General features: G+C 41.9%; 1 protein-coding gene across 2 annotated transcripts in view; it reads left to right on the forward strand.

Annotated features, from left to right (window-relative positions):
• The window catches only part of CNTNAP5 (contactin associated protein family member 5), a 995,558-nt gene that overhangs the window by 918,849 nt on the left and 64,410 nt on the right, over positions 1-12,299 (forward strand). For both annotated transcript variants that reach the window (XM_043894748.1, XM_043894749.1), the window contains one exon: positions 7,752-7,882. In XM_043894748.1, coding sequence (XP_043750683.1) covers positions 7,752-7,882 — 131 coding nt within the window. The remainder of the gene's footprint in view (positions 1-7,751; positions 7,883-12,299) is intronic.

The raw sequence follows: 12,299 nt of genomic DNA on the forward strand, positions 1-12,299 counted from the left end.
GTGGAGGTGATAGAATTCCAGTTGAGCTATTTCAAATCCTAAGAGATGATGCTGTGAAAGTGCTGCACTCAGAATGCCAGCAAATTTGGAAAACTCAGCAGTGGCCACAGGACTGGAAAAGGTCAGTTTTCATTCCAATCCCAAGGACAGGAAATGCCAAAGAATGTGCAAATTACTACACAATTGCACTAATCTCACACGCTAGCAAAGTAATGCTCAAAATTCTCCAAGCCAGGCTTCAACAGTACATGAACCATGAACTTCCAGATGTTCAAGATTGATTTAGAAAAGGCAGGGGAACCAGAGATCAAATTCTAAGCATCTGCTGAATCATTAAAAAAGAAAGAGAGTTCCAGAAAAACATCTACTTCTGCTTTATTGACTATGCCATAGCCTTTGACTGTGTGGATCACAACAAACTGGAAAATTCTTCAAGACATGGGAATACCAGACCACCTGAACTGCCTCCTGAGAAATCCGTATGCAGGTCAGGAAGCAACAGTTAGAACTGGACATAGAACAACAGACTGGTTCCAAATTGGGAAAGGAGCATGATAAAACTGGATATTGTCACCCTGCTTATTTAACTTATATGCAGAATACATCATGTGAAATCCATCAGGCTGGATGAAACACAAGCTGGAATCAAGATTGCCAGGAGAAATAGCAATAACCTCAGATATGCAGATGACACCACCCTTATGATAGAAAGTGAAGAAGAACTAAAAAGCCTCATTATGAAAGTGAAAGAGGAAACTGAAAAAGCTGGCTTAAAACTCAACATTCAGAAAACTAACATCATGGCATCTGGTCCCATCACTTCATGGGCAAATAGATGGGGAAACAATGGAAACAGTGAGAGAGGTTTTTTTTTTTTTTTTTTGGCTCCAAAATCACTGCAGATGGTGACTGCAGCCATGGAATTAAAAGATGCTTTCTCAGTGGAAGAAAAGCTATAACCAACCTAGACAGCATATTAAAAAGCAGAGACATTACTTTGCCAATAAAGGTCCATCTAGTCAAAGCTTTTTTACAGTAGCCGTGTATGAATGTAGTAGTTGGACTATAAAGAAAGCGGAGTGCCAAAGAATTGATGCTTTTGAACTGTGGTGTTGGAAAAGACTCTTGAGAGTCCCTTGGACTGCAAGGAGATCCAACCAGTTCATCCTAAAGGAAATCAGTCCTGAATATTCATTGGAAGGACTGATGCTGAAGCTGAAGCTCCAATAATTTGGCCACCTGATGCAAAGAAACAGACTCATTACAAAAGACCCTGATGCTGGAAAAGATTGAAGGCAGGAGGGGAAGGGGACCACAGAGGATGAGATGGTTGGATGGCACCACCGACTCGATGGACATGAGTTTGAGTAAGCTCTGGGAGTTGGTCATGGACAGGGAGGCCTGGCGTGCTGCAGTCTGTGGGGTCACAAAGAGTCAGACAAAACTGAGTGACTGAACTGAACTGAAATAATTGCCTTACCTACCACTAAGAAGGGCAGTGAAGATAAAAGAGAAGCTAATCAGTAAGAGTGGCCTGGTTAGTAGACACTAAAAGCTGCATAGAAAGGTGCATATGTCTGTAGTTGATATGGAATGCTAAGGCTTGGACAGCAATCAACGTGTAGAAGAGCTCCTTCTATCAAAGTGAAATGATAAAGCAAGAAACTGGCCTGTGATATTAACAGCAGTGTTACTATGGATTCCTGTTCCGTATCAGCAGTCGAGCACCTTCAATAGTTTTTGTTTTGATGTTTGTGAGAACTGGTGGTTTCATCGTCTCTTCTATCTTTATTAATTTATTTACTTTTGGCTGTGTGCGTCTTTGTTCCCTAGCTGTGGCTCCTGGGGGCTACTCTCCAGATGTGGTGTGCAGGCGTCTCACTGCTGGGGCTTCTCTCTCTGTGGGGCACAGGCTCTAGGCATGCAAGCTTCAGTGGTTTCAGCTCCCAGGCCCTAGAGCACTGGCTCAGTAGTGGTGGTGGATGGGCTTAGCTGCTCCGCAGCACGTGGGATCCTCCCGCGTGAGAGATCAAACCCGAGTCTCCTGCATTGGCAGGTGGGCTTTTTACCACTGAGCCACCAGGAGGCCCTCCATCTTCCCTTTTAGGTCTGACGTGGTCATGGGTACCCAGGCCAGTCTTCTTAAGCCATCACTTTGTGTAGGTCAGCCCAGTCAGGCATGTGTTTAGCGCCTTGCAGGATCCTTCTTTACAAGAAGTTCAAACCCCTTGCCCTTCTAGTACAAGGCTTCTCCTCGTGACTTTCTCTTTGTTACCACCCTCTTCCAAGCTATACTTGTATTTGAGAGTCTTAGTGTTTCTATTTCAAAATGAGAAGATCAGTTGGGCGACTGTCTATCAAGATCCTTATCAGCCATATTGGCCACTGGTTGGTTCTATTCAAATCATGGTAAAGATCAGTCACATTGCTCTGCTTGTATCTCTATAGCTGCGTAAGCATAGTACTGTTCTTTTTCTTTTTGCCTAATTCAGTTCTACCTTCTTCAACAAATCTCTTTCTGTGAAGACTCTTTGTCATTACCTCAGTTCTTATAACTGCTCATTATTGGAATTCACAAAACGTGTATCTCTATTGTCTGTAAATAATCACCCCCTTTTCCCTTCACCCAACCATACATCTGTCTATTCATCAACTCACTTGTCTACTTGAGCAAACATGTCTTTGAAGGCAACATGATACAGTGGAAGGAATATACACATTGATGTTCTGTCCTCCTGAGTTTGAATCATTTCACTATGAATTTCATAATAATTGCTTTTATCATTACTATTTATTTGCAGAGATTTTACCTCACTGAAATTTTGCTCTCTCTAATCTGAGAAGTTTTGGGGAAAAAAGTCTTTAGTACCAAATTCAAGTTCTAATGCATGGTTGGCATATAAGCAGGAAAGTATGACCTTGATTTTGTCCCCTTTAGCTATATAACAAATCCCCTAAAAACATAACTGTAACATTATAACTATTTGTTAATTTTGTGTCTGATGCAGAGTAGACATTGAATAACTGCTAGTTTATAATTTTGACGAAGTGATAATAACATTCTACAGAGTGCCTATTTTTTTCAACAAATGTCTTCTGGTGACTTAAGATAGCAGGCTCTGTGCTCTTGTCTGTAGACACAAAGATGAATAAGCATCTATTCTTCCGGGAGAAGCTTAAATTCATGGGAAAGACAAGTGAAGCTTGATACAGTGAGAATGTTACCAAAAATGAGCACAGTGAGAATACAAGAAGGAAAGCTCATACCTGTCTTGAAGGAAAGTGGAGACCTGGGTCATATGAGTTGAGTCTTAATAAATGAGAAGGGGTTGGCATACAGGTAAGAAGGCAGGGGCAGTTTCAGATGAAGAAATAAAATGCACAAAATCAGGAAGGAGCATTATTTGGAGGCATTCTGTTAGTTCAGATATGATTCAGTTATGGAAAGTATGTGTTGATAAAGTTGAAAAGGTAAGAAGAAGGCTTTGCATGTCAGGCTGCACACTTGGAATGTATCCTGTAAAATTAATCTTGGAGTAGAACCACATGGCCAAGTGAGCCTGTGTTAGAGTCGTCACACTAACGACAGTATGGAAGACGGATTAGCGTAGGAAAACCAGCTAAGTGGGAACAAGCAAACTACAAAATGTTGTTCTTGAAGAAACTGAGGTGTGAGAATCTTGATCCTGAGGCCCAACTCAAGATGATGAACCAGATAATAGTTGGATTTTTCAAATTTCGAATTTCTAGTCCATAATTTTCACATTCTCACAAGTAGGTGATTGTCAAGAAGAATATAAATAGTAGATCGGTGGCTAAAAAAGAGCAGAATCATCCTTGTACAGTATTAGAGTAGCTTTTCATGGCATTCCATCTAATGCACACAGATAGGAGCCATGTGAGGGAAAGAGGGAGATTGGAATAAAGCATCTTCAAGGCAAGGAATGGAGGTATCCACCAAATGCTAAGAAGAAGCAAGGAAGAATCCTAGCCTAGATCCTTTGAGAGAACATTTCAAGCTTCTAGCCTTCAGAATTTGAGACAGTAGTTTGTGTAGTTTAAAAAGGAATGAAAGGAAGGAAGGGAGCAAGGGAGGGAGAGAGGCAAGGAAGGAAGGAAAACATGGGCAAGTAAACGGGCAGCACAGAGGTCAGCACAGGCCCCACAGGAGCCGAAGAGGGCAGCCTAGAAAAGCCAGAGAAGGCTTCCTGGGAGAGGTGGCCAAATGCCTCATGTTGGAGCTTGAGTAGGAAGCAACCTGATGGGAAAGTTTGGAACGCAAGACCTATCCTTGGCTGAGATGAATACGTGGGACCTTTGTGTTCCATGGGGAAACCATGCTCTTTAGAAACTAACTCAATTTCATTTCTAAATCTGAGTCAGTCACTTACTATAAATGATGAAAATTTATTCACCTTTCTGCACCTCTGTTCGTTCACCTGTCATATGGAGGAAGGAACAAAAAAAAAGTTCTAGATGAAAGAGGAGTCTTATGCAAAAAACTCAAGAATGATAGAAGCCAAGGGATAGTGACTGTCCAGAAAGTAGCAAGAATGTTTAATATAATATGTCTACATCCTCTTTGATTTAAACTAGATTCTTTATCATTGTATTTAAACACATTTTTTGTGATCATTGATTTCTCTCCAACATTTTTAAAATGAGATTGATAATACTTGTATAATTCTAAAAATAATGATATGAATTTTGCCTGGAGACATAAAAAGAGTGAGGGCATATACAGCTAGAATGTTCCAATATTAATAAGATGCAATGAAATTTTACAGCATACTTGCTGGTGATCAAAGGTCATTCCATTATACGTATGTTTATTCCAGAAGCATATTTGGAAAAGCCCTGAGACTCAAATCAATTTCATTTCCTTATTATACTTTGAACATCTTATTTCAGCCCATATCCACACACACACACAGGTAAATGCATGCTATTTATAATGTAGCAATGTCAACAAATACTAACAGAAAAAAAAAAAAAGTGAGACCATGTAAAAGGGGATATATTTCCCTAGATAAATTGTAGTGAACACCTGACTAAGGCAATCCTTTAATTTTTTTTTTAAATTTTGTATTGGAGTAAAACTGATTAACATTATTGTGATAGTTTCAGGTGAACGGCAGAGACTCAGCCATACATACACATCCATCCATTCTCCCCCAAACTCCCGTCCCAGCCAGGTTCCCACATAATACTGAGCAGAGTTTCATGTGCTCCACACTAGGCCCTTGTTGGTTATCCATTTTAAATATAGCAGTATGTACATGTCCATCCCAAACTCCCTAATTATCCCTTCCCCCCATCCTTCCTCCTTGAGAATCATAAGTTCTTTCTCTTAATCTGTGAGTCTGTTTTATAAATAAGTTTATTGGTATAATTTATTTTTAGATTCCACATACACCAGAATGTCATAAGTTATTTCTGTTTCTGACTTCACTCAGCATGACAATTTCTAGGTCCATCTATGTTGCCGCAAATGGTCTTATTTCATTCTTTTTAGTGGCTGAGTTCCATTGTATATATGTACCACATCTTCTTTACCAATTCCTTTGTTGATGGACATTTAGGTTGCTGCCAAAGAGAATCCTTTTTTTGTTTGTTTTTTCATTTATTAGATTCAGAGCATCTTCCCTCAGTCAGTTCCCTGTCTAAGGGCCTCTACACTTGCAATGATTACCATTATGTTAAACACTTTTGGAAGCAAAGGTAGGGATGGGAGACACTGAGGAGGAAAATGAAAGCAGAAAGATGAAGCATATAAGTTAGGTAAAATAGGGCTTAAGAGCAGTGAACTTTTTGGGTCCAGGGCAGTGCCATCCAAGAAGGTGTCAGTAACCTCGTGACACCGGAGGAGCTGGAAGGAGACACGTGTCTCTTTGCTCATTGACCAGGCAGTTGAACATGATGCTAAGAGGAAGGTGACGAATGGACTTCTGGTCCCAACCATTTCCATCTCACCCCAGTGCCTCCTGTAAGACTGCAAGTCAGCCTTGCAGCTTATTTTTGAAAAGTCTTGAATTGAGTTTATCCTCCTAGGAGTTGTGTGAAGACGAGTTAGCAAGAGGTTTCAGGATATCTTCTTAGGGCGCTTTGGGAGGCACTGACTGCATCAAAACCTCCTAAGAAGGTGAGATCAGTACGTGCATGGCTCTAAGAAATGGTTGAGGTGTTTTAGACCTAAATTGGAGTGTTGGGGAGGCTTCAGAGTAAATACTTTGACGGGGTCCCAGTTGAGATGATTAACGTCTCAGATGGATGGTTCCTAGGCAAGTGTTAGTGAAGATGTGTAAAGCGGAAGTGATTTCTAAAATAGATAGATGTGTGCAGAAAGTGCGTATGAATGACCCGCTCAGTGGGGTGGTGAGAATCCCAAATAACTACAAGGAGTGTGTGCCTTACTACCATGCCTGACACATAAACACCACATGCTGGTTTACTTGATTGGATTGAATTATATATTATATTATATTATATATTATGTAAAATTTATATGTTATATATATATTTATATAATATATAGAAAATTTATGCATTATATAGTAGGAACATATTTATATATTATATATTACATTGCATTAAATAGTATTAAAAACCCAAGTTCTTAGAAACAGCTAGCTAGGGAACAGCCCACTAGTTTATAAGGGGGTCCCTTTCCCTACCACAGGCCAGCCCCTTGCCCCAGGTGAAGGCGCCTCTCAGCACCAAATATGCTATTTCTAGGGAGCTATTAGGGCTTCCTACATGGTGCCTGGTGGCTCAGAAGGTAAAGAATCTGCATGCAATGCAGGAGATACAGGTTCGATTCCTGGGTCAGGAAGATCCCCTGGGGAAGGGAATGGCAACCCACTCCAGTATTCTTGCCTGGAGAATTCCTTGCACAGTGGAGCCTGTAGGACTGCAGTCCATGGGGTCGCAAAGAGTTGGACATGACTGAGTGACTCACATTTCACTTCATATAGTCACCTCAGTCCTCTTTGGCTTCCCTGGTATCTCAGCTGGTAAATAATATGCTTGCAATGTAGGAGACCCGAGTTTGATCCCTGAGAGGGAATGGCTACCCACTCCAGTATTCTTGCAGGGAGAATCCCATGGACAGAGGAGTCTGGCAGGCCACAGTCTATAAGGTCACAAAGAGTCAGACAGGACTGGGCGACTTTCACTCTCAGGGAGCTATTATTAATTTTTAAATGAGAAAATAAGCCCCCAAGTGAAAATCTATGATAATCAGAACCAAAGGTAGAGGAGGAATCAGGACTAACTGTAGGGAGCTTCTTCTGTTGGCTGACCCTTTTGGGTAATGACCTCACTGCTCCAGATTGCTCTCACCTACTCTGCCTTAGATTACAATCTTATTTCACATTACATATTCTGAAATTCCACGAAGGCAATTAGGAAGAAAAGGAGTTCTAGGAAGTGGTAGAAACTGAAGAGGGTGTGGACAATCTTATTAAAATCTTCGCAATCAAATTATTTTGGTTTCTGATAACACACACTCACACACACACAGACACACACACACATACACACATGCATATTTCATCTATACTCAGGAGTTTTAATATGGACTGGGATGCTGTAGTCATGACATATATAGTACCTTTTAAAAATGTGAATGATGAAAGGATTATGGCCTAGGTCACTAGAAAACAGCCATGATCAATTAAAAAGCAATCTGATCATTTTTTACATTATATCGGTCTACTTTTAATTCTAATTTCTAATGTTTTTCTTTCAAGGAAGCTTACAAGTTCGCTACCAGCTAAACAAGGAAGAAACCCATGTATTCACCGTCAATACAGAGAACTTTGCCAACAGAAGACTGCATCACTTGAAGATTAACAGAGAGGGCAGAGGGCTTACCATTCAGGTACCTTACTTCCCTTCTTCTCATTCCGGCAAATGTACCTTGGGTGCTCAATACAAGTTTTCTGAATTTTGCCCCCAAGCCAAGTGAGCAGCTGAGTTCTGGGGATGTATACTAATCACACTCAGCCCCAGCCTTTGGAGAACTAGAATAGTGGTCCTCAGGGCACAGCCTGCTTTCCATCAGCATCTCTTGGGACCTTGTAAGAAATGCTAATTCTTGGGTCCTAGGTCAGATCTACTTAATCTGAAGCCTTTTCTCAGGAAGGGGGCAGCAGGTGATGCTGCTGCATGTTCAGCTGTGACAACCTCTAACTGTAGAAGAATGAGGAAGACAAGCAAGGAAGAAATCACAAGGGACCAGCAAGGGCTGTGGGAGAAGTGTGCACAGGTGATGCTAGAGCATGGAGGAGGGCACCGACCTCGTCTGGGCATCCGTTCAGCTCACCCTGAACAAGGAGGGGCTGTGAGGATCACGGACGCTCCACTCAGTCAAAAACGAGTGTAATTTATAGACAGCCTGCCCTGTCCGCAGGTTCCTAACTGACAAAGACACACAGGTACACACACGCTCACCTGTTCCGGATCCCTCTCAACTCTGCTCAGGCCTCCTGGGCGCCTCCTTGCCCTCCCAGAGCTCTTGAATACACTAGAGTCCACTTTGCCTGGGATCCAGGTGTTCATGTATCTTCATCGCTGCCTGTTACTTGTACTCCCTTGGAACACCACTCAAAACTTGACTCAGGGACCCCACCTCCAGTCACCTTATGTAATATAGCAACCCAGCTCCTTGACTTCAATCCTAAACCACTTAAATGCTTCTAGCAATCAATACAACTTATCTATGTATTTAATAGATAAGTCCCTTCTCCCTCCTCTAGAATGTAAGCTTCATGAAGACAGGGATTCTTGTTTGTTTACATTCCCATGGGACCCCCAGTTTGTCAAGCAGTGCCTCACATACAGAAGGCCTTTAATAAATATTTTTGAACTAAATAAATTAATCCCACATGGCTTGTATGTGCTAAGTCGCTTCAGTTGTTTCTGACTTTTTTGCAACCCCATGGACCATAACCTGTCAGGCTCCTCTGTCCATGGGATTCTCCAGGCAAGCACACTGGAGTGGGTTGCCCTTTCTTTCTCGGCTTGTATGGAGAAGATTAGATTGGACCTGTGGAGAGGGGAAGAGAAACCACTGGATTTTAGGCAGGGGAAGTAGCATGGGTAGATTTCCATTTTCAGGGCTCACTGTGATCTCGCCATGGAAATACACATTTGGGAGTGATGTGATTTGGGACAGAGACCAGACTGGAAGCAAAGATAAGGACCTCAACTAGTGTAGTGGGGAAGTCAGGGAGAGAAGGACTTGAGAGAGATCTGGAGGGAACATTGGTAACCTTGGGTGACCCTCTGGATATGGATGATGAGTCAAGACTCAAGTCAAGACTGACTGTTCATCTTCTTGATTGGGTGGAAGTTCAGGAATAATTGGCAAACATAGGACACAAATCACAATCCTTGAGTGATTATAAGACTGTAGCACTGACTCTTAAAATAAGTGGTAAAGGTCTTTGGATTGAGGTCAGACTCGAGGATAGAGATGAGATATTATTTCTTATTGGAAAATGTCTGAATGAGGCTGTGGTGAGACCCCCGGGGTGCATGTGGGTGGGCACTTGTATAAATGACTCTTTCTCTGCTTCTATTTCCTGTCGTCTTTTCCACCAATGAAAACACAAATAGGGGGGTGAGAGAACAATGGGATATTCCCTCTTCTTCTCCATCTAGATTTCCCACCAGCCAAATTAAGAGTCAATGATAAGCACAAGCAGTGGAAGATGTAACATTTCAAAAGTGCAAAATTAGCAGAAAGAAATGGAGGCAGAGACCTATTTTGTTTTTTAAATTTATATCAGTTTGTTAAAACAGTCACACAACGTAGCTGTCTCTGTGACGCTCCCACTCCTCCTCATCCTGTTTCTTCTCCTTCCTCCCCACTCAGAAAAGCCCTAGGGAATTCCCTGGCTTCCAGTGGTTAGGACTCTGGGCTTTCACTGCCAAGGGCATGGGTTCAGTCCCTGGTCAGGGAACTATAACTCCATATGGCTCTGGGTAGCCAAATTAAAACAATAACAAAACCCCCAAACAAACAAAAGCAATGTGAAGGAAAAAAGAGAACAGTTTACCAAAAACAGAAAAGGATAAGCTATGCCTGGTGTCAGGCATTATTCAGAAGCAGGTATAAGAGCACTTATAAGGAGAAGGTAGATGGTTATTACTAAGCTTAGCCAGCCAGAGGCCTCCAGTGGGTAAGAATACATTCTCCTACCACCCCGGGACCTTGAGTTGTTGAACCTTCTCCTCTCTGCTCTATGTCACTTTGTAAGGAATCCATAGGGACTGGGCTACAGCCAGGAGTAAGAAGCCCTGGTAATGATTTGAGAATTATAATTTGACCAGTTGTTTTAAAAGCTCATGTGCCCTCATGAATGCCCTGGTGGTGGCGGTGGACTTCAGTGCCTCTATTTAAAATATATTAATGACATTAAACAAGTTAAACTAGTTTACTGAAATGTCAGCACAATGACCAGCTATGAAGATGGAGGGGGCCACCATTCTGAAAACTTGGAGTTAATGACTTCCTTTGAGAGTTGAAGATCCTTAGGTTAAGAGAGGGATCCCTAGTTCAGGACAGACTTGTGTGTGAGTTCCTGTTCCATCTCCTATGTTATAAGATCTTAGATTGGCTATTCACCTTTCTGAGGCTCAGTCTATTTATCTATAAAAAAAGTTTGCATGTTATGGGGGTGGGCTGGGGTACAGATGCAGCTGAATCCAGTCAGTTCTGGTAACCATTATAGGAAAGCAAGAACATAACTAAAGGGCCGAGCATGAAGCCTGTTGTCTAGGGCTTACTCAAAAGAAAAGCTTTGTTTAATTTCCCCCCTTTTTTCATCTCTTCATCTCAATTAATGACTTGACAAGACCACTGCTATCCTCAGTTTTAAGATCAACAAAGCTTCTTTACCAGCAGGGAAACCCTTCTCCAGGCCAGATTACAAATTTTAGGCATCCTAAGCTCTAAAAGATTGTGATACTTCACTCTCTCACAGCCTCATTAAGAGTAATTATAAAGAAAAGCAACACTAAAGCATAGAGTGAACATAAAGAAGTATAACAAAATAATGTATTTCTCCCTGAAGACTTCAATGATTGCCCAGCCCTTATCATAAAGCCGATGTCCTAGAAATAAATGTTTGTGGAAACTACCCACCCACCCCACCCCGCCTTTTGCCTTTGTTCTGTGCATTTGCTAAGATTTTCAAATAGGTAACCCAGCACTTGAACCAGTACTAAGGGTGCTGCCATATGCACTCATTCCACTTAAGGACTGGAATCCTTTCCCAAAGTATCCCAAGCCTTCTTTGAGTCATTGTACCTTTGTCTCTATACCTCTACTAATACTTAAACAAGTGCATCCTGAGAAACGCTGGCCTGGAGGAAGCACAAGCTGGAATCAAGATTGCTGGGAGAAATATCAATAACCTCAGATATGCAGATGACACCACCTTTATGGCAAAAAGTGAAGAAGAACTAAAGAGCCTCTTGATGAAAGTGAAAGAAGAGAGTGAAAAAGTTGGCTTAAAGTTCAACATTCAGAAAAGTAAGATCATGGCATCTGGTCCCATCACTTCATGGCAAATAGAGGGAAAAACAGTGGAAACAGTGGCTGACTTTATTTTTCTGGGCTCCAAAATCACTGCAGATGGTGATGGCAGCCTTGAAATTGAAAGACACTTACTCCTTGGAAGGAAAGTTATGACCAACCTAGATGGCATATTAAAAAGCAGAGACATTACTTTGTCAACAAAGGTCCGTCTCGTCAAGGCTATGGTTTTTCCAGTGGTCATGTATGGATGTGAGAGTTGGACTGTAAAGAAAGCTGAGCATTGAAGAATTGATACTTTTGAACTGTGGTGTTGGAGAAGACTCTTGAGAGTCCCTTGGACTGCAAGGGGATCCAACCAGTCCATCCTAAAGGAAATCAGTCCCGGGTGTTCATTGGAAGGACTGATGCTGAGGCTGAAGCTCCAATACTTTGGCCACCTGATGCAAAGAGCTGACTCATTGGAAAAGACCCTGATGCTAGGAAAGATTGAGGACAGGGGCGACAGAGGATGAGATGGTTGGGTGGCATCACTGACTCTATGGACATGGGTTTGGGTAAACTCTGGGAGTTGGTGATGGACAGAGTAGCCTGGCATGCTGCAGTTCATGAGGTCACAGAGTTGGGCATAACTGAGCGATTGAACTGAACTGAACCAAAATAAAACAATTGATTGTCATTCACCTCCTTCTCACCCTTGTTTGTCATCTGATTAAAGTGGGAAGGACCAGGTAAGTTCCCATGAAGGAGAACA

The sequence above is a fragment of the Cervus elaphus genome, chromosome 33, assembly GCF_910594005.1.
Source record: "Cervus elaphus chromosome 33, mCerEla1.1, whole genome shotgun sequence".
Classification (NCBI taxonomy): Eukaryota; Metazoa; Chordata; class Mammalia; order Artiodactyla; family Cervidae; genus Cervus; species Cervus elaphus.